The sequence below is a fragment of the Telopea speciosissima genome, chromosome 10 (assembly GCF_018873765.1).
Source record: "Telopea speciosissima isolate NSW1024214 ecotype Mountain lineage chromosome 10, Tspe_v1, whole genome shotgun sequence".
In the NCBI taxonomy this organism is placed as follows: Eukaryota; Viridiplantae; Streptophyta; class Magnoliopsida; order Proteales; family Proteaceae; genus Telopea; species Telopea speciosissima.
Genome location: NC_057925.1, coordinates 49,874,677 through 49,896,176, shown reverse-complemented (window position 1 = coordinate 49,896,176; position 21,500 = coordinate 49,874,677). Strand labels below are relative to the sequence as shown.

Below are 21,500 nucleotides of genomic sequence, written 5' to 3'. Positions count from 1 at the left end.
CCTGTTTCTTTTTGTCCCTTTCGCTCCCTCCCACCCCCTTTTTTTTTTTTTTGTCAATCTAAATTCTAAATGGTGTTTTCGTCTACGTTTGTGATCGTTGTTTACTATAATTCACCCTGTCTAAGAGTTCTTCTTATATTTTTTGTTCAATCGGAGTGCATCCCAACTTTTGATAAATGATTTTGAACTGTGAAGCCCTTAAATTGTGAGCAGATCATGCCCCGATCTTTTAGTTTTGTAACGAATCAGCTGGTTATTGATTTCAATAACCGATGAAAGCAAACACTAGAATTGAAATAGTTCTGACAATTACGACTGTTCTACAGTTTTTGATACAAACACCATAGCAAGTTCTTTTTGATTATTTGATGATTACGGGTTGTGACCCTTCACTCGTTTGAACATATCAGAGTTCATAATCTTAACTGGCATTCAATTTCTGCGTCATGGGCTCTTTTCTCTTTTTCTTTTCCTTCTTTTCGTTCTTAATTTTGTTATTCATTAATTGATTTCTGGATTTAGTTTGAGTACGTGACAATTTCACGTAACTTTATCCTAATTGTTCCTCTAAATTTGATATATCCTACGTTTGGCCCTTCAGTTAGTCCATTCTTAGGTATTAGAGGAGCTGATTTCAGTGACATACAGGAATACATTTATTCAACTTTGAAATCTTTATAGTCTTACCATTTTAGGCCCTGCCGTGTTTTTTTCGTGAAGTGTTCTAGGACTGTAGTAGTGTTGAGCTGGTCACTCTCTGCATAATTTGCAAACAAGGCGTCTCTCTCTCTCTCTCTCTCTCTCTCACACACACACACACACATTATTCACTTATTTGTTTATTTATTTTTTAATTTTAGGAAAGGAACCTCAGTTTAATTACTTCACCATCATTGAAAGGAGATGAGTGGACACGACTCAAAATACTTCTCTACAACCAAAAAGGGAGAAATCCCTGAACTCAAAGAAGAGCTCAATTCTCAGTATAAGGTACCATCTCTCTTTCTCTCTATAGTCTATACATCTATATCACTGTGACTGAAATGCACTTCATTTTTGTAGTATCATCTATCTACTCTGATTAGCAACCATTTTCATGGACTTTAGTGTTTATGTTAACTCTTCACGGGAGTTTTGAATGTACAAACATTTTAGGACAAGGAAAACACACCTAAGAAGAATCTTCTTGGGACAATGAAATTATATCTTTCTGTTACTTTTGGTGGGGTTATAGTTCAAGTTCTAAGATCATCAAGTTTTGTAAATTTAACTGGAGAATTGTGACCCTTAGAAAATTCTGATTGCAGTTTTGAAAGTAGCCAGGCATGATAAATAATTGAGGTTTAAGGTTCTTTGTATGGGATTTTTTATTTAGGGGGGGATTAACTTTTAATAAAGAAAGGATAATGATACATCACTCTAAGCGGAGAAAGATAAACCACTACTAATAATGCTATGACAAAATAAACCTTGGGTTGGGTTCTATACATGTTGGGCCTTTGGCCCAATGAGTTTTCATTGTAAATAGCCTAAATTAAAGGTAAGAGTTAGGAATATGGGATTTACTTTATTAGTTAGTTCAAGTTGGAGTCCTAGTTGGAATGGGAATTGTTTTAAATCTTTTATTGCTCAATTAAGTAGATAGTTTGGTTATTAGTTGGTTTAGGCTATTTCTAGTCATGTTAGGAGTCAGATTTTGAGGGTCTAATGGTCTATACTTCTGAACAAGCAGCATAGGGGAGCACACCAATGAAGTGCGACAAAATGGTATTATATATAGGAGGGCAGCAAGGTCATTTCATGTAAGGAGGAGAGAGATAGACACAGACATGCTTGCGTACCCTACCCTGGCAGCTCAAAGAACCTTTTCCCATATATATATATATATGTATACCCAAATATTCAGTCACACATTTATGAAATATACCAGTTCTGAAACTTTGGCTGCTATGGACGCAGTAGTTGCTACTGTGGATTCAGCAGCATGCTTGTAATTCACTTAAGCCTCACCTAGAATCCAGAAGGCACCCCATTGAATCCACAGGAGCTTGTTTCATAAAACTGATCTTTGTATGATGCTTAAAATCTAGTATGAAATACCTTCTTCAACTTACAGGGTTGTCCCTTCTCCCCCTTCTTGTGCCTCTGGCTGACATGACTGGAAGCAGCACCACCCTTTACTTCCACCTCTGCAGTCTGCCCTCCTTCTACTCCCCCCCGTCATCACCCCCTCTCCTCCTACCAATGTAGCATGGAGTTCTGTTGGATTATGTACTCCAGAATACCATGGGGGTATTTTGGTCATTTTGGGGTAGTTTTTATGTTATTTAGTTTAAGTCGGCTATGTGGATTTTAGTCTCACATCGCCTATTTTAGTCTCTTGTAACTTTTTCCTCTATTATAAATAGAGGGGCTTACCTATCAATGAAGACAAGCAAATATTCTCTCATTCTCTCTTTTCTAGCCCACGATTCTGCCAACAAGTTCCCTCTTCAAGCACTCCCAATCCTCTTTGGGAGAAGGTCTCTCACTTCATTTTGTGTCCCTCCTCCATTATAGGGGTTTCCAAGGTAGCCCTCTGCCCCTCCAGTCTCCTGGCTTCCGAAGTCTTGGCACAACTCCTTAGTAGGCCACTTCATCGACAATCATACTTCCTTCCAAATTGTTAAGCACTCCCTTACCAAACAATAGAGATTAGTTGGGATGATGGATTCTTACCTGCTAGACAACGGCTTCTTCATCTTCAGATTCTCCTTGGAAGAAGAAAATACCCGTGCTCTTGAAGGAGGTACCTGGCATGTCGGTAGGAAGCCCATTCTTCGATAGTGGGATTGCCATCTGCAGCTTCACCGGATCAATCTCAGCCCTATCCTTGTTTGGATCAGCCTTCTGAGCCTCACTCTGCATTTCTGTTGTGAGGATGGTCTCAACATTGTTGGTTCCATCCTGGGCAAGCCGTTGTATTTCGATAGTCGAACCAAAAAAGATGGGATACTTAGCTTTTGCGGGATCTGTGTGGAGATCTCTATAATCGACCCTCCTCGGTCTTCCATTACGGTCACAGATGATGAAGGGTTCTCTTTTGCCCAACATGTTGGATATGACTGGCTTCCTTCCTATTGCGCTTCTTGCAAGGCCTTCGAGCACTCCTCTGGAAGCTGCATCCCTCGTCCACTTGGGTGTAAGTCACATCCCCTTCTACCGCTGCTGCTGCAACGGTTGCTCCCCCTGCCACGTCCAATAAAGCCTTGCGATCTCAAACCCCCATCGTGTACCTTCCCTCCTAAGATAGTTCTCCCCTGGCCCTAGTTTTCCTATCACCTACCTCAACAGCTCAACCTCCTCCTCCTCCGGTTCCCCCATCTAACCCTAACCCTAGGAGCACCCGTTGTTTGATCAGTCATGGCCGGAAAAGAATCTGGAACCGGAAGGATAGACGCTGTGAGCTTAGGCCCTCTCACCGACATTGACAGTGACCCCTCTAAGGTTGCTGTTGAGTGCACTTCCTCCATTCCTCCTGCCTACTCCTCGAAGAGCTCTTCTTGTACGGTAAGCTCCTCAGATCCCTCTGTGCCCCAACCAACCGCATCCTCACTGAGTCTCTCCCTGATATTGCACACCCTCTTCCTCCTCCGCTTCTCACTGTCCCAACATCGACTTCCTCAGTTGCAGGTTCCTCGTTTCTTCCCCCCCTTTTACGCCTGCCTCGCCAGCTCATTCCTGTAGGGTCTACTGTCCACTTAAGAACCACCACTACCTCTCCCAATATCCCCTGTTCTGGGCCCATTTCTAATGCAAGCCCACTGAATCTCCTCTATGGGCTTTCCCATATCCCTCCACGTGGCCCAGGTCATTTGGACCTGGTTCTTGGATCAGACCTTTTTGGTCTGTCCACTCTCAACCAAGTCACCTGTTTGGGGCCTGCCCTCCCCTCGCCTAGCTCCCACCAACCCAGTCCATCCTAATGCAAACTCGACCTCGAACCAGGAAGAACCAGTGGTAGATCGATTGGAGCAGGATCAATAAAATAGGGAGAACAAAATGGAATAACTGAACTTTTTTATCTGTCTCTTTTTCTGTTTACATATGAAAGAAGAACATAAAAATGTATGGAAGAAGAAGGGGATATGGAAGGGGGATAGGGGACTTTCTCAGTCCAGGGTCTCTCACCCATGGCCTCTCACCATTGCTGCATCCCACAGCCACTGCCTCTCAGCTTCAAGCCATAGCTCTCTATTTTCTTCAATCTTCAATCTTCCCCTGTATTCAGCCTTGCTGCTTATTTATATGGAAGAGTGGGTTGCAAAAATAGAAAGTGTTTGCTAACAAGTAGCTTACAACCAAAACAGAAACTTTCTATAAAAATCTAGCTGCCATACATCAAAATAGAAACTTCTGTTTTAGAGAACAAAATAAAAATAGTAACAAACTGAAATTAGAAGCTACCTAAGATTCTATTGCAATGAAATAAAATCTACTTTTTAAAACTAAAAAAGAAACTAAACTATGGCAGAATTAGGATTGAATCTTTCTCTTTGATGGGCCCACAAGATCTTCTAAAATGCATTCCCACACAAGGCAAATATGGGTTGTGACACTGTTCACGTGAACAGTACCGTGAACAGTATTTGGTCTTGTTTTCTTCATATTTTGATCTACATCACATCCCCATCTCTTCTAGCTCCCTGCCCCTTGGATCTGGACCCTGGGTTGCCCCACCCAACCTCTACCCATTTCTTCCCTCCTCTGCCCGATACCAACACTTGTCTCCCTCTTGCCTCTGCCATCACTGCCCGTCCTAGGCGGAGCAGCCAGCCATCTTGTCACAACCATCATGCTGCCAACGCCACCCTTTCCCGTCCCCATAGAGAATACTGACGTCGCCAGTTTGGTTCTTCAGCAAAGGTTGCTCCGCCTAGCCCCTGTTTTCAGGGGATTTCGTTACAATCTCCCAACTATTCCAAATGAACCAATGTTTAATTTGAAACACTCGGGGCCTCGACTCCTCGGCTAAACAGGCAAAAGTACGCTCCCGAAATAAATCCCAGCATATTACATTTGCTTGTCTCATCAAAACCAGAACCAAAGAGCCTAATGCCCATTGCATTGCTGCCTTTATTGCCCCTTCTTGGGCTTTCTGTACAAACTATCCCCACCACCCCAATGGCCACATTTGGTTTCTCTGGGACCCCTCCTTAATTCATGCCACTATTCTGTCCTCCAATTTGCAGCTTCTGCATCTCAAGATCTCAGATGTTTCTGGTAATTCTTGCTTCCTTTTCACCTGCATTTATGCTACTAATTGTGCCTCTGAAAGATCCACTCTTTAATTTAGTCTTAGATAGGAATAATTCTCACTAGAAACCAGTGGATCAGGATCTCTAACAATACTGGCCGATTGGAGTAGGAAAGAGTAATGTAGGGTAAAACTAAGGTTAGAGTGAGGTAATGACAATAAGGTTTATATGGTTTTGTTGGGCAGGTCTAGGGGGTTATTATCATATAAAAATAACAGGGTTTGAATGGGTTTGAAAATTCTGCAGAATTAGGGTTAGGGTTTCGGGTTTTAGAAATTAGGAAAACACTTGAATTTAGGGTTTGTAGTTGGAGACTGGAGTAAGGCTTTTGGTCGAATGTTAGGGACAGGGAGGAGAATGTTCGATTGTAATTTGAAGGTTTTCTGATGGCTGAATTGGGTTTTACAGAAATTAGGGTTTTTGGGGTTTTGTGGGAGATGGCAGAACTTAGGGTTGTGATGGAAGTATGGGACTCAAAACTGGATCGAGTGGAGGGGAGAAAACAAGGGGGCTGTAGTTTGAATCTGAAGTAATTCTGATGGTTAATTATGGCTGGGCAGCAAGGTCAAGTGTTTAATGGAGTTAGGGTTTAAAGGAATTCAAATAAAATAAAATGGGGATCAATTGGGGGAAAGGCTATAGAGGATTAGGAGAAGATGAATGGGGATGGGGCTTCAAACATAGTTGTAGCAGTTCTTCAATGGAGGCAGCAGCTATGTGATAGAAGGATAGAACCACCTTCCAGCTGTAGAAGATCCTCCCAGCCGTCACGGCGTAAGGACTCAAGTGGATTCCACCAATCCCTTTCCACCTTGATGTCCACAAGGATGCACACGCACACAAGGGAGCAGGGAGCAGCAGCAATGGCAGCCAACGAATTCTTTATTTAAACTTTAAAACTTGTGGGGGGAGCCTCCCACGATTTGAATATTTATATTAAAGGCTAATAGACAAAACATAGTAAATCTAACCTCTTCCTTCTCAAATCATGGAAGGGAATGAGTTTAAATCAAAAGCTAATAACTGTAAACTGTAAAATGTCCTATCTACCCCTAATAACTTAAATTAAAAGACACTTAGCTAAATAACTTAAATTGACCCAATTGAACCAATTGGATGCAACCAATTTAAACTAGTTCAATTTAAATAACAGAAAATAAACTAAGTATGGAAAGGAAATACTAGAATGTAAACCTAAGCTATGGCTCCCTAACTAAGCCCTAATGTCAGGACTTCTTCTTCTTCTTCTTCTTCCTACTTAGTGCTGCATCACTCTTGGGGAGATATTCGTATAAAATAGATTAGTGATGTAGGAATTGCATGGTGGAGGAGGATGGAGTAAAAAAAGGATTCACGATACAAAAACTAGAAGCAAGTGAGAAGAAAAACAAGAAGAAGATGAAGAAAAGCAATAGAGAAAGACAACAAGATGGGATACATGTCATGTAACAATTAACACTAGAAACTCAAGGGTACCAACCACAAGAGCAGGAAAGAACAGAAACAACTGCACTTTAATTGACTAAGGCAATCACAATAGACCATTATATCTAGTTTGGCTGTCCTCCTCCCCCCCCCCCCCCAAAAAAAAAAAAAAGAGTAAAATAAAAAAAATCTTTGTGTAAGCTACAAATTTTTGTTCCATGAGTTAATTGGCTATAATTTTTCCCAAACAACTTGGATTTGTAAGCTTTTTTTGTTTTTTAATTATCTTGTTGGAAATGAAATTAAATGAGATTTCAAATTCCACCAAAGTCATTTAGATACAATTTAACATTTTCAAAGTAGGCTTAGAAAGGGGATGGAAGTAAAGCTACCTGAGGAGCCAAAACTTGAACGAAATTGCTCTGTGGTCTTGCACATGTACAATCCTCTCTGAGTTGAATATGAACTTTCTAAAACATGGGAATGTGGTATTTTGAAGTTGGAGACTCTCCTACATCAGTTTTTGCTATAATTATTGTTGTGAAAGAAAGCAATCACATTGAGTATGATGATGTCCTCAAATTCTAATAGAAATTTTCAGTTTGTTGCTAGCTTGTTTAGCTACACCTAGACAACTATTATGAGTTTGATGTTCTTTATGCTCCTGCTTGGCTAAATCATCCATCATGCAATTTGTCTATCTAGGCATTTAAACAGGATGGGGTTTCAACTGAGTTTGTATTTCTCCTTGATCAAATAGGAAAGTAGCTGAGAACCTTGCCTATCTGATGTGAGTTCAGAAATCCAGATCCCCAATGGACTTCAGGTTTTGCTGCCTATAATTGTTAATTATTATCTAATCAGTTTCTTGTGTGTGCCTTCTTGTGTGGTCTGAATTCCATTACAAATATCTTGGCGATCTCCTTACTCCCTGTTATGCATGTTTTTGTATTTAATGTACAAATCCAATGAACTACTTCATATTTTATTTATTTTCCCTGGTACTTTTTTTCCCCCTGCTTTCCTGGATATTAAATGATCTTGCGTGAAAGCTTACTTTTCTTTTTTCTTTTTCTAAATATGCCTTTTAGGATAAGAAAAAGGATGCTGTAAAGAAGGTGATTGCTGCTATGACGGTTGGGAAAGATGTTTCCTCGTTGTTTACTGATGTCGTGAACTGCATGCAAACAGAGAATCTCGAGCTGAAGAAACTTGTTTATTTGTATTTGATAAACTATGCTAAAAGCAACCTGACCTAGCAATACTTGCTGTAAATACCTTTGTGAAGGTAAGGTCTATAAAACGGCAATGATCTTTTAAAGTTGAAGCAATGGTAATGTCTGGGAGTTCATAAAGTTCAAATGTTCTTGTGCACCTCATGATTCAAATGGCAACTCCTTTTGCTTATTAACATACATGATATACTCCCACATGAAATGAGATTGCAAGGACTTGGTGAGTCTTAAATTTGTTTCCCAAGGATTTTAGTGTTCAGTTACATGGAGGCATGAAAATTCATGAACTAATTAATGGAGCTTTTATCTAATTGAAGCTAAGAAAACCTGGATGGTATCAAATAAATATCTTAACAGGGGATATACACTTGCTTTAAGGCTCTACCTTGGAGGGTGTAATGTTATGCCACTTTGAAATATTGCACTTTTCTCTTTCTAGGGTTAGAATAATTATGTTTTCATTTCTTCAAGATCACTTCTAAGTACTTGCTTTACATCGTGTTGTTAAGTATGCTTATGTGCATCCCTACTTAACCTCTTAAGTTCTGGTGATTGTTGCAGGATTCACAGGATCCGAATCCTTTAATTCGTGCATTAGCTGTACGGACAATGGGATGCATCCGTGTTGATAAAATCACAGAATACCTGTGTGATCCCCTTCAGAGATGTCTCAAGGTTGTCTGTCTTGAACAGCCATTCCCCTACCTTTGGATGTATTGTTGAAACTGCATGTTGCTTGTTAATTATTAGCATGTGCTAACTATTATTGTTCTTTTTCTTCCCCTTTTCTCATTTAAACATATATAAACTTGTCTTTTTCTTTGCACTATATTATATATGTCCTGGTTGAATGATTATAGTGTTATCAAGGAACTTTATTGACTGTTGACATGTAACCAATGAGTCTTTTACCTAAAATTTTTCCCTTGACAGGATGATGATCCGTATGTTAGAAAGACAGCGGCCATTTGCGTGGCTAAACTTTATGATATAAATTCTGAGCTTGTGGAAGATAGGGGATTTTTGGATACTCTCAAGGATTTGATTTCAGACAATAATCCAATGGTCGTGGCAAATGCTGTGGCTGCCCTTGCAGAGATCCAAGAGAATAGTAGTAGACCAATATTTGAGATCACAAGTGCTACACTTTCAAAACTCTTGACTGCTCTGAATGAGTGCACTGAGTAAGTTCCCCCTCCCCCCCCCCCCCCTCTCCCCTTGAACCCGCCATACATATGTGTAAAAAAGTAGCACCTGGCTCTATGGTAATTGTCATATGGCTGAAAATATCTATTTAATTATGGGAACACAGGCTATTATCACCTTGCAAGGTGCTATCCCTTGGACATTTTACTCTATCGTTATAAATTGCATGTGTTCATTTTTGTTTTCTATTTTGCAAATGCTTCTGCTAGTGCTAGCATAGTTATCAAGTTGGCAAGGTGACCAAAGAATTGGAAAGGGTCCAAAATCGAGGCGACACCAATAAGGTGGACCAAGGAGCCTGGACGCTTGATAACTATGAGTGTTAGTGTATTATGGTTCAATCTACATGCATTTGTATCAGCAAGCTGAATTAGGATGGAAGCATTGCAGACAGCTTTGGTGGTTTTGGTCTTCTGTTTGTGTCAGGTCAACTGTTAGTTTCTGTGGTATTTATGTGACTGAAATTGTGACCTTAAATTAATACAGTGATATGCTAGACTTGGTTTTATGTGCCAACCTAGGTATTACGGAAATTTATAGTATATTTCTTCACTGCCTTGGTCTTAAGGTATCTCTTACGTTGATATAGGTAAATTGGGGGCTGTATGGCAACGTTTCTATTTCAAATTAGTATTTGAGTCACATGTACTTTTTTGTGTTGGAATACTTCTGTACCAATAAATGTTGTATGGTAAAACTGGAAAAAAAAATACATCTGCCACTAAAAAAGAACAGAAACATGTATGTAATGCATCTTAATAAAGTACTTCTGTTTATACCAAATTATATAAAATGTCATCCTACAGCCATGCATAGGAAGTTAGACCTAATTTGATCCTTCTCTGTTTTGACTACCACTCCTGTTCTTCCAATGTTCTACTTCCTATAAGAGCCTTCCAGAATGTTAATTTTTTCTCACCATTGAAATAACTTTTCTTCATAAATAGCAACGTTAATGATAATCCACATGTGATGGTTTGTATGTTGTGCAGATGGGGTCAAGTTTTCATACTAGATGCCCTTTCCAAGTACAAGGCAGCTGACGCTCTTGAAGCTGAAAATATAGTGGAGCGAGTTACTCCAAGACTGCAACATGCAAATTGTGCAGTCGTACTTTCAGCTGTTAAGGTAAATCCCTTCAATTAATTTAGCTCCTATAGTCTTACAATTTGCAGTTTGGATTGTGGATTGTGGGAGTTGAAAACTCCCATCATTTTAGGATTACTAATTAAGGATTCTAGGTGAGGGTTAACATGAACTGTTGGGTTGGCCTCCCACTTTTGGAGGGTACACTTGTGTTTATTTCAATTCAAACTCTAGAATATTAGGTGGAGAGCATAGTGTTGAATTTGGATCTACTGTGTGTTCTGACTCTATTGGATCAAGTCATAACCTAAGCCTTCTATTAGTAGATTACTATGGAGAGACTAAGCTCTATTTCAGAGATTGGACTCTCTTACTGTGATTAGTCTAGGCTGTTCCCGAGCCAGGTTCCCTGGATCCATTCTGACCTAAATGGATGAATGAAGAAGGGGGCGGGCAGATATGACGGCCACACACACCTCTTTTTAGCCAACTAAAGCCGGATCCACTACACGGCTAGGATCAGAGAAAGATTGAGAAAGCAACCTAAACCTACTCTACTTTGATTCAAAAGGCGAACAGCCCCCTATTCGTCGATCAATGAATGGATCAAAGAAGGAGGCTCTATCTATGATTCTATGTCATCGTATATAAGGGAAGAAGCCTGCCCCTGATTGAAGAATGAAGAAGCGCGCCCGGGTAGACTGAAAGAGCTCTTGTTCCGCGTATACATCCCACTCCGTCTTGGGGTTAGAATTCTTATTGGTTATAGGGTGATTAGACAACTAACTCTGATGATTCCTGATTTGTTCCACTTGATCCAATGTAAATTAGGTGCTTCATGGTAGTTTGGATTCTTGAGGATCCAAACAGATACAAAAAATCTTTGAGAGCAAGCCTTTGGCTCGCCTTGTTCTGGCATGCTAGCCGTTGTATATAGTCGGGCCTTGCTTCTTTAGTTTGAGATACAGATCGTCTTTATATAGCAGTAGGCCTTTTCTTGCTAGAGCGCTCAAGCAAATGATGCAAACTACGGAGCAAAGCTCAAAAGCCGTATCGCGCTAGGCACTCACGTTTTTTGGCTTCGCTGGTTAGGGGTTTTCTTCGCTCCCTCTTTTTCCAAGAATTCATGAGCCGCGGGCTAGGTTGAAGAAGCAGAACAAGAATTATCTACTTCATAGGAAGTTCTTCTCTCGGGTAGGTTGGTGGTGTTAGTTGTCTTTTCTTTGAATGCTCGCTAGGGAATAGAATCATTTTTTCAGGCAGGTAGCCTGATCTACGACCAACCTGCTTCTTCATCATCGGCTTGTTGGAGTGGCGGGGAATCTGGTACTGACAATCCTAGAGGAGATTCGAGAGAAGTAGGAGAGGAGAGGGTAGGGGTTGACATTTGACTATTCCCTTATCTGCTTGTGCTATCTCTTCTCGGCAAGCGAAGGGTCTGAAGGACTATCATATTGATAGGGGCGATTCGAGTCATCGATTCAATCCCCACCCATCAGTTTCGTATACAGTTAGAGGGGTCCGTTCGGATGCGTCAGAACCCCCACATTGATTTATCAATTCAAATGGAGTTGGCGGTAGGTGGGCTTGTGGAATCAGAAAGAAGTGAATCGGGTAGTGCGCATGAAGGATTGGTTCTGATCTCGCTTGCTTATATCTGCTTTCCTTGTGTTATTGTCTCCCTTCCTCATCCTGCTACTCCTAGATCCACTCCTCCTCATTGTTGACTTTGAAAACTTGTTAGATTTCAATTTATTTCTTATGGAATCTGTACATTTGATCATGCCATGAATGGCTTGCTGCAGATGATCCTTCAACAATTGGAACTCATTACTAGCACCGATGTGGTTCGAAATCTTTGCAAGAAAATGGCTCCTCCTCTTGTAACACTACTTTCAGCAGACCCTGAGATACAGTATGTTGCACTGAGGAACATCAACCTTATTGTACAAAGGCGGCCTACAATCCTTGCTCACGAAATCAAGGTGATTTGAAGTATTCCCTCCTTTTAATATCCTTCAACTGTTGCAGTTGTGGGAATAACACTATTATGTGTCTGTAATTTCTGTTGCTAGGTTTTCTTCTGCAAGTATAATGATCCAATTTATGTTAAGATGGAAAAATTAGAGATTATGATAAAGCTTGCATCTGATCGGAACATAGACCAGGTACATCGTTTCTCGTAAGATCTTGAGCCTTGTTATATCTGTAGTAGCCTGCTTTAGAACTGAGTTTCTGATAATCTTTTTGCGGACACCTCCTGCCTGCCCCAACACCTTTTTTTCTAGGTTCTGTTGGAGTTCAAAGAGTATGCAACAGAGGTAGATGTAGATTTCGTTAGAAAGGCTGTTCGTGCTATTGGCCGATGTGCAATAAAATTAGAGAGAGCAGCTGAGCGGTGTATAAGTGTTTTGCTTGAGCTGATTAAAATAAAAGTAAACTATGTGGTCCAGGAGGCTATTATAGTCATCAAAGATATCTTTAGACGATATCCAAACACGTAAGTCACAGCTTCTCTTTCTTTCAGCTAGTGTGTATGCTGAAATAGGATGATCACTTCATTCATAGCTTATGTGTCATTGTTCATTTCTTTTCCAGTTATGAGTCCATCATTGCAACACTCTGTGAGAGCTTAGACACTCTAGATGAACCCGAGGCAAAGGTACTGAAATTTCTAATTGGTAGCATTTAGCTTTTTGTAGCTCATGACTTCCATCTTCATGTATGTATTTATGAAATCAAAGTTCTCTTTACTTTGTCACAGGCATCAATGATCTGGATTATTGGTGAATATGCAGAAAGAATTGATAATGCCGATGAGCTCCTTGAAAGCTTCTTAGAGAGTTTCCCTGAAGAGCCTGCCCTAGTGCAGTTGCAATTGCTTACTGCAACAGTCAAACTGTTTCTTAAGAAGCCAACTGAGGGCCCTCAACAGATGATTCAGGTAAATTGTTACTACTGTTTACGAAACCCTTGGATTTGTTTTTTGGACATATTTCTTGATCAAGCTCTTGAACAATGTTAAAATGTTAATCTTTCTCCTATTTTCCTAGTTATATACTTATTTCTTCCTGGACTTCCTGGATTTGCATTCTAGTATCTTTGATTTCCTCAATTAGTTGGTCACTAGTAATATGTTCCCACTGTTAAAGGTACCTCCAAGTACTGATTATACTAATATTTTTGGCACCACCCGACTTGTTAACCCAACCAATACCAACCTCCTCCCCCAAACAATAGTACAAGACAAGCTCAGTTGGATTGATTTGCATTGCTGACTAGAACTGGATAAACTAAGTGTTGAAATTTGAAAAACCCTGTGGATCTGCCTATTCTCCCTTCGCCTGCATTTTTCATTTGCTAGCCCAAGCCAATAGTTCCAAACCACAATGATACTAATGTAAGACTAGATTAGGGTTAATTTAGCCCCAAGTATACCAACCACACAAAATTAGAAAGTCAGAATTAGAAGGTTTAAGAATTCAAACCAAACCAGCCTGTAGAATGACTCCATACTCAGGTCGAATGGAGATGGTGGTGAAGGAAACCTATGTTTCAAATTCAGCCAATTCCGATGGCTAGAGGCTGTGATATGAAGATAACTCAAAAATCTAATGTTAGGGTATAACTTGCAAACCAGCACTGAGAACAGGCTCCAAAGGAGATCGAGTATTGGCCTTGATGAGATGATCCTTTGCTCCAAGTTTGGGTCAGTTCTGATGGCCAGAAGGGGAGATCTGAGTTGGAGATGAAAATAGAAGGTTGCCCTCAAATTAGAAGGCCAGTGCTGTAGAACAATCCAGCCAACAGGGGGCTCTGTAACTGGGGTCGAGTGGACCTTTTGTAGGTCTGAATTAACCTTCCAAATACCACCCTCGATGGAGCAGACGATTGCAACAGCAGAGGAATGTGAAAGGGTGCAATCGGCAGGTGTGGTGATGTAGGACAACAAATGAAGAAGAAGAGGCCAAAACACTGTTCACATGGACAGTGTCACAGCCCCTTAATTGGCTTGGTGAGATTATTACTAGAAGAACTGTGGGGCAATTTTTCAATGTCTTAAAGTCTTTTAAACTGAACCGATGGAGACAACTTAAAGGGTGGGGGGCCCAAGCTATGGAGCTCGACTGCACCTATTAAGCCATCTAAAGTGGGTCCTCATGATTCAGTTGAAGAGATTTGAAGGCTTTAGAATCACTTAGTATTTAGTAGTTTCTATTTCATGTCATTCCTACTTACTAAATTGTATTAGTTTCTATTTTCCAAGTAGTTTCTATTTTGTTAAAGCTTGAGATGCAAGCTATGGTTATATTTATATGTAACAGCCCTTAGAGGCCAACCCACGATTTTATGAATTTATGGAGTTACGAGATTGCTTCGTGCAAGTTTTGGTTATCCCATTGTGAGGATGAAGGGCAGACTGCAGAGGGCCTGGCTGAGAGAGTCGAAACCTTATAGCTGCTTAGAGCCTGGCTGGTGACAGCCGAATCTCCTTATCCCTTTATCTTCTTCTCCAATCGATCCCCTGCTACTGTGTGCTGTGATCTCTGAACCTGCTGCTGACTCTGTGAAGACCATCCGAAGGCTGCTGTGATCCTTCCTCACCTCAGAATATTGTTGCTGTTGTTCCAAGTTGCTGCTGCTGCTGCTGGTTGTTCCATCGATTGGACCTGTTGCTGCACCTCTGCAACCCCTTTGGCTGCAACTTACTAATTCCATGACTCCCCCAATCCTTCACCAACCCTGCTGGGTTTTGAAACACAACATTCCCCTTCCATTCCCTCCACTCGATCTTCTCTTTCACCCCATTCCACAGGCTGAAGCCTTCTATTTATATTAACTTTCTATTTTCATTCCACCCCCATAACTTCACTTCTACCCATCAGAACTTCACCAAACTTGCAGCAGAGCCCTCTCTCCATAGATCCTACAAGATCCAAGTTAGAGCCCAAACTGGTGGGTAGTTTGGCCTGTAGAGAATTAGTTTCTATTTTGGGAGTTTCTGTCATATCTTCCAGCTCAACCATTAGAATCAATTGAAACTTTCAGTAGTGTTTCTACCCTATACAAGCATCATTCGATCCAAATCTGGGAGAATTCTATTGGCTGGTTTGCTTAAAATGGCTTACTTTCTAATTTCAGCCTTTCTTTCTAATTCTGTCCTTTGTTACTATTTTGGTTTTGTGGGTTATTTGGGACTAGTAATCTAGTCTTACATTATGTGGAGAAGAAGGTTCCTTGTCTCTGATCAGCAACACAGCTCCAGCAGTAGTCTGGATCGAGTTCTGGTCCTTCTCAGGTGTAGCAACAGCACTTGGTTGGTGACTCAAAGCAACTATAACAGCAGGGGATCGATTGGAGATAGGAGAAGAAGATAGAAAAGGGGATAGGAACAGGGGATAAGGAGTTCGGCTCTGGAGCTCCTAAGAGCTAATACATATTTATGGGCTGCTATTGCTTGTTTTACAAGTAAGAGAAAATTAGAAACTTAAAAAGAAAATGAAACAAATTGAAAATAGAAATTTAACCCTAGTTTCTAAATCTGAAATTAGAAACGAAACTGACCTAAGGTTGCTTAATAGACAACCACAAAATATATAAGAGAATAATTCTAAAATAGAAACAAGACTGAACTCCTAAATCCCCCACGCATAGACAAATTGACTCCTCTAACAGGGCCTTCATGTAATCTGGTCTTGGGCTCCACAAGACATAGTTATCAAGGCGGCAAGGTGACTATGGCATTGGAGAGGGCCCAAAATCGTGACCATGGTGTTGGAGAGGGCCCAAAATCAAGGCGACATCAACTAGGCGGCAAAGCAACCAAGGAGCTAGACTCTAGGCGACGCCTTGAAACTATGCCACAGGATCTCCTAGTAATGTTCCCACCAAGGCAAGTATGGGGCTGTGACACTGTTCACGTGAACAGTGTTTTAGTCTTTTCTTCTTCATGTTTTGACCTACATCAGATACTTGTATTGAATCTCCAGGTGTAGTCAGGGTCCATTTGGGGGGGGGGGGGGAAGGGGTTGTTGGGACTTGGGAGTGTAATCAGGTCTGGTTCGGGATCCAGTGAAAGAATATTCTCATGCAGTGGGAGAGGGAGATTCAACAAGAGAGGAATTGCGATCACCTGGCATGGATTTTGATATTTTTACGGGGTTTGGATTTTTCCATCAAAGGAGGGTTTTAGTGATGAAATTTTGTTTATGTTGCCTATCCAAAAAAAATGTGTACTTATTTATCAAAAGAAAATTTCTTGGTGTACAGATGGAAGGGCATAGAGCTTGTACCTTGATCCCAATAATGGATTTTGTTATTCCTCCACATGCTGATGACAAAATTTGGAACTGATGTGAGTACATCACAGAGCCTTCAACACTAGCAGCAACTAGAGTCCTTGATTGGGAGAATTATAAATCAAGTTGCTGCTACTACTGTTCGTCATTATGTGGGAGAACATGTAGCAACCTTTGAAAGGCTTATTTTGTGAATTAATTCTTCTGCTTGAATCTGGCTAACCTTTTATTGCTTCCTGTTTATGCACAGGTTGTTCTTAACAATGCAACTGTGGAAACAGACAATCCAGATCTGCGGGACCGTGCCTACATTTATTGGCGCCTTCTTTCAACTGATCCTGAGGTATACTTAATCACACTTATACAGCTGTATACAGATACTCATATTCTTGTAAGATCGTATTCTATTCACTCATTCATGACAAACACCTGAATATATGCATCTCAGGCAGCAAAAGATGTTGTGTTAGCTGAAAAGCCTGTGATCAGTGACGATTCAAACCAACTGGATCCTTCCCTGCTTGATGAACTTCTGGCAAACATTGCAACTCTTTCTTCTGTTTATCATAAGCCCCCAGAGGCATTTGTGAGCCGTGTTAAAACTGCAATCCAGAGGCCAGAGGATGATGAATATCCAGAAGGAAGTGAGACAGGCTATTCTGAATCCCCTTCTCATGCTGTTGAAGGTGGGAGTTCAGCACCAACTAGTTCAAATAATACTCCATATGCTGCAACAAGGCAGCCTGTACCTGCACCTGCTCCTGCACCACCACCACCAGTCCCTGCTGCTCCAGTGCCAGACTTACTTGGTGACTTGATAGGCCTGGATAATGCACTAGTTCCTGTGGATGAACCTACAACACCAGCTGGGTGAGTATTACAGTCTTTTGCAGCTGCACTGGTATAACTGAATTTGGGGACATACAGGGTGGGGGTTGTTATGCCCCCCCAAGGATTTTGAAAATTCCTTAATATTCATGTTAGCCTCCACGTTTCTAACTTCATATCATAAAATTTTGTCAAAGCCACCTTCATGTGGCCCAACCAGGAAGGGCTTCCCATGTGGCCCACCTCATTGTGCCACGTGGAGAGATGATGTGTAGTTTCTAGCTTTGGATAGAAAGGTCATGATCTGGTTTAGGTATTTGTTAAATTTCAGAACCAATTTCAATCAAATACTCTCCCATGAAGTCCTTGATTTTTAAAGCTTTATTTTGCCACAGCCGATTCTATTTGCTCTAAAATTTAACATGGGAGCAGGGGACCTTTGGGTCTATCTGCCCATAAAATTTGGGTCCCATCCTAGCTGCCACATGGGAAGGCCTTCCTGGGTGGAGGATTTTTTGAGCTTGAAGTATATTTAAGATTTATAAGTGGCTCAACATTCTTGGTTTCTAAAGCCAAACCCAAGGGTTGGCTACAGACAATTACAGCAAACATGTATTTTAAACTCTTTTTTTCTTCCTTTGTAAATTACTTTTCAACTGAGACATATGGGGTTTGTGGTTCCTTTACTGTTAGTAACAAAACGGCTTTTGTTGCTGGCATTATGTCCAACATGTGGAAGTGGTGTTGGAGTTCAAACAGTGTAGATATGTCCAGTCTCACCATTAGATAGCCAGGACACCTCTTGATTATTTGTTATTTCAAATTGATCCATTTTTATTAGATGGTTCTCCATGCATTTAGCACTTACCCCATGTAAATTTAGCTGTTTAATTGGTAAAGGTGTAATCTGGCCATTTTTACCGTTGATAGATAGAGGACCATGTGGATTGACGGAAAGTCTGTCATATTGTCCATTGTGTAGTAAATTCCTTTTTCACTCTACTTTTAACCATCCAAATGTCTGACCAAAATTACTTGTAAATTTGGTTGTGTAGCATAATGCTTTCAGGCTAAAACATACCACATCATTAGGCCCCAACTTGATTACTGTCAACAATTGTTTGCCACCTTGCATGTTTCATGAAGGTAAAGGTTGGATTGATGATTGATTAGTTTAGCCCAAATGATAGGTTTGATAGCTTTTCTTCAAAAAAAAAATTTTTGGGGGGTGGGTGGGTGTTGGTATTAACCAAAAGATTGGGTTTGGTGTGAGTAAAACTGAAACGATTCTCCGACCTATTGCCACCTCCACAATACTAAAACTGTCATTTGTTGTTTTTGATGCACAATACTTACATTATCCCCATCACCCAAAAAAAAAAGGGGGGGGGGGGGGTGGAAGATTTCCTGGCTTTGCCCCTGGATACAGGTAATTTCATGCTGGCTGACACTGATATGATCTTCTAGTAATGTATTTGCAGCCCTCCTTTACCTGTTCTACTACCAGCTTCTAGTGGTCAAGGTCTGCAGATCAGTGGACAGCTTACACGTCGAGATGGACAGATATTTTACAATTTGTTATTTGAGAACAATTCACAGATCACTGTTGATGGTTTCATGATTCAGTTCAACAAGAATACATTCGGTCTTGCACCTGCTGGACCCTTGCAGGTGATTGTTTGGATCTTACTTGAGTCTTGTTCCTACTCTTTACATCTAATTGATCAACTTTCTGTTAATTAGGTACCGCAATTGCAACCTGGGTCATCAGCAAGGACGCTTCTGCCTATGGTGTTGTTCCAGAATCTCTCTCCTGGTCCTCCAAGCACCCTTTTGCAGATTGCCGTGAAAAATAATCAACAGCCAGTGTGGTACTTCAATGATAAAATTTCATTGCTAGTGTTCTTCTCTGAGGATGGTAGAATGGAGCGTGCACACTTCCTTGAGGCAAGTCATTCTAGTCGACAGATTGCTTTCGTTTTGCATTCTTTCTTTTTTTAAGCAAGAGTAATGGAGTAGATCTCATGAAAACCGCAGAAACCACCCACAAGGTAGAAACACAGGGTGTACTGGATAAGATCAGTATAGTGAACTAGCAATAACTTTCAAACCAGAACTCAGATGAGCATGAAACTAAGGTCAAACAACACCCTAGTATAGGTGAACAATCTCTGAAAGTATGGCAGTAATCCAATGGACAGATTAGGAAATATGAGCAGAGTACTGAAATTAGTAAGTTCAGAATTTAGTGACATACTAATATCCAGCAAACTAACCTAGATGGGATGCTACTCTTGGTTGATGGTAGGTACTAACAGTAGAAAAACACTTAAAATCCCTTAGAGAATTGATGGGCAGATTGGGAGTTTTATGTGGATAAAAGTTTCTGCAAATAAACCTCTGGAACAGGTTGCCACAAGACATGTAGAGGGATCCATCGGGCCTTTAATTCACCAACAACCCTACCACAATATACCGCAGTGCAGAGATCTCTATTACAAAATAGGCCTTCGGACAGCTTCAATAGGGTTAGGTGCAAGAGATATGGTAGAAGAAGGGGATATAGGGGGGGATATGACCAAGGCCTGTCACCTATGACCTAGGTCAGTCTCTCACCAACCAATGGGCATCTCACCACACAACTGCATCTCACAGCAAACAAAGGCAAAGCCAATACTCTTTAAAAAGAAAAAAAGGCGTACCCAGTGCACGAGGACCCCGCCACTGCGGGGTTTGGGGAGGGTCATAATGTACGCAGCCTTACCCCTGCTTTCGCAGAGAGGCTGTTTCTAGACTCGAACCCATGACCACCACTTGTTCACAATGGAGCAACCTTTACCGTTGTACCAAAGCCAATACTCTTTCATTATCAAAATTGTTGGAGAGTCTCTACAGCTCTTGCAATATAAAGAGGAGTCTAGTACCTCCAAAAAGGAAAGTACTAAATAAAACTTCTAAAAATAGGCCCACACATGTAGTTGTGGTGCCTTTCATCAAGGAAATAAAATTAGAAACTAAAGATACTACTAAGTAACCAAAATAGATATTAACTACTTAATCCCGTATAGAACCTAAATGCCTACTATTTCGGCTTATAAAATTGGCCCATTACACTGGTAAATCAAAAAATATAAAGCCCATGGTCCATACTACCCATTAGGGACTCAAATTAAGCCCAACTTAAAACAAACTTGAACCATAGGTGCAAGTGGACCCAAAAACTAAACCAAGCTCCTCTTGCTGAAATTCTGCATCATCTGCAATACTGCAGCATAAGCTAATGGGGCCGCCTTGATAAAATGTAGCACCCATCAATATTCTCTCATGCTTCTTATGCTGCCAATTTGATTACCTTTTGTTAGATCATAAAATGTCAGTCTTTTTTCAGTTTAGATCTTTTCAATCCACCAGTAGGATAAGTTGTTCAAGACCAATTCGGAATGTATTTTTTGTGATGCTGCTCATTTTGTATCATCGATACTTCACAGACATGGAAGTCCCTACCAGATTCAAATGAGGTCACAAAGGACTTGCCAGGAGCTGTGGTGAACAGCGTGGAGGCCACTCTTGACCGCCTGGCTGCATCCAACATGTTTTTTATTGCCAAGCGGAGGCATGCAAACCAGGAGGTGTTGTATCTCTCAGCAAAGATCCCTCGGGGAATTCCTTTCTTGATTGAACTCACAGCAGTAGTTGGCATCCCTGGTGTGAAGTGTGCGATCAAGTCACCAAACCCTGAAATGGCATCACTGTTTTTTGAAGTGATGGAGACACTTCTCAATGGCTGATTGTGTTGGCTATACCTCTTGTACACTACTGTAAAATGTATTGTTCAGGCTTTGTAATTTCTCCTCTCGTCTTATTTTTTTGGTTTATCCAGTTTTGAGTGTTTAAAGCTGTGGGTGTTCTGTTGGAAGGGCTATTCTGTTCTGGCATAAGCCTGCAGGTTGATTAAAATGGTTCACTTTGGGGAATGTGATTTGCCTCAGTCAAATTTTGATACATGAGTTGCTTAGAACTGTTCCACGAGATTGATAGCTTGGTAAAGTTTATCCTTACACCAATTCCTCGCTAATTAGTTCTTGTGCCAGGGGTGGGGGTGTATCTTTGCTCAATGTTGAATG

General features: G+C 40.8%; 1 protein-coding gene across 1 annotated transcript; it reads left to right on the top strand.

Moving 5' to 3' along the window:
• Positions 1–860: 860 nt before the first annotated feature.
• On the top strand, positions 861–21,413 carry LOC122643605 (beta-adaptin-like protein C). Its single transcript, XM_043837217.1, is given in 16 exon segments — positions 861–990; positions 7,814–7,964; positions 7,967–8,010; positions 8,519–8,632; positions 8,891–9,141; positions 10,156–10,291; positions 12,055–12,234; positions 12,325–12,417; positions 12,538–12,749; positions 12,848–12,911; positions 13,014–13,193; positions 16,799–16,891; positions 16,997–17,418; positions 18,858–19,047; positions 19,120–19,323; positions 20,865–21,413. Coding segments are annotated over 16 exon segments (2,721 nt in total). The 5' UTR covers positions 861–903; the 3' UTR covers positions 21,165–21,413.
• Positions 21,414–21,500: the final 87 nt, after the last annotated feature.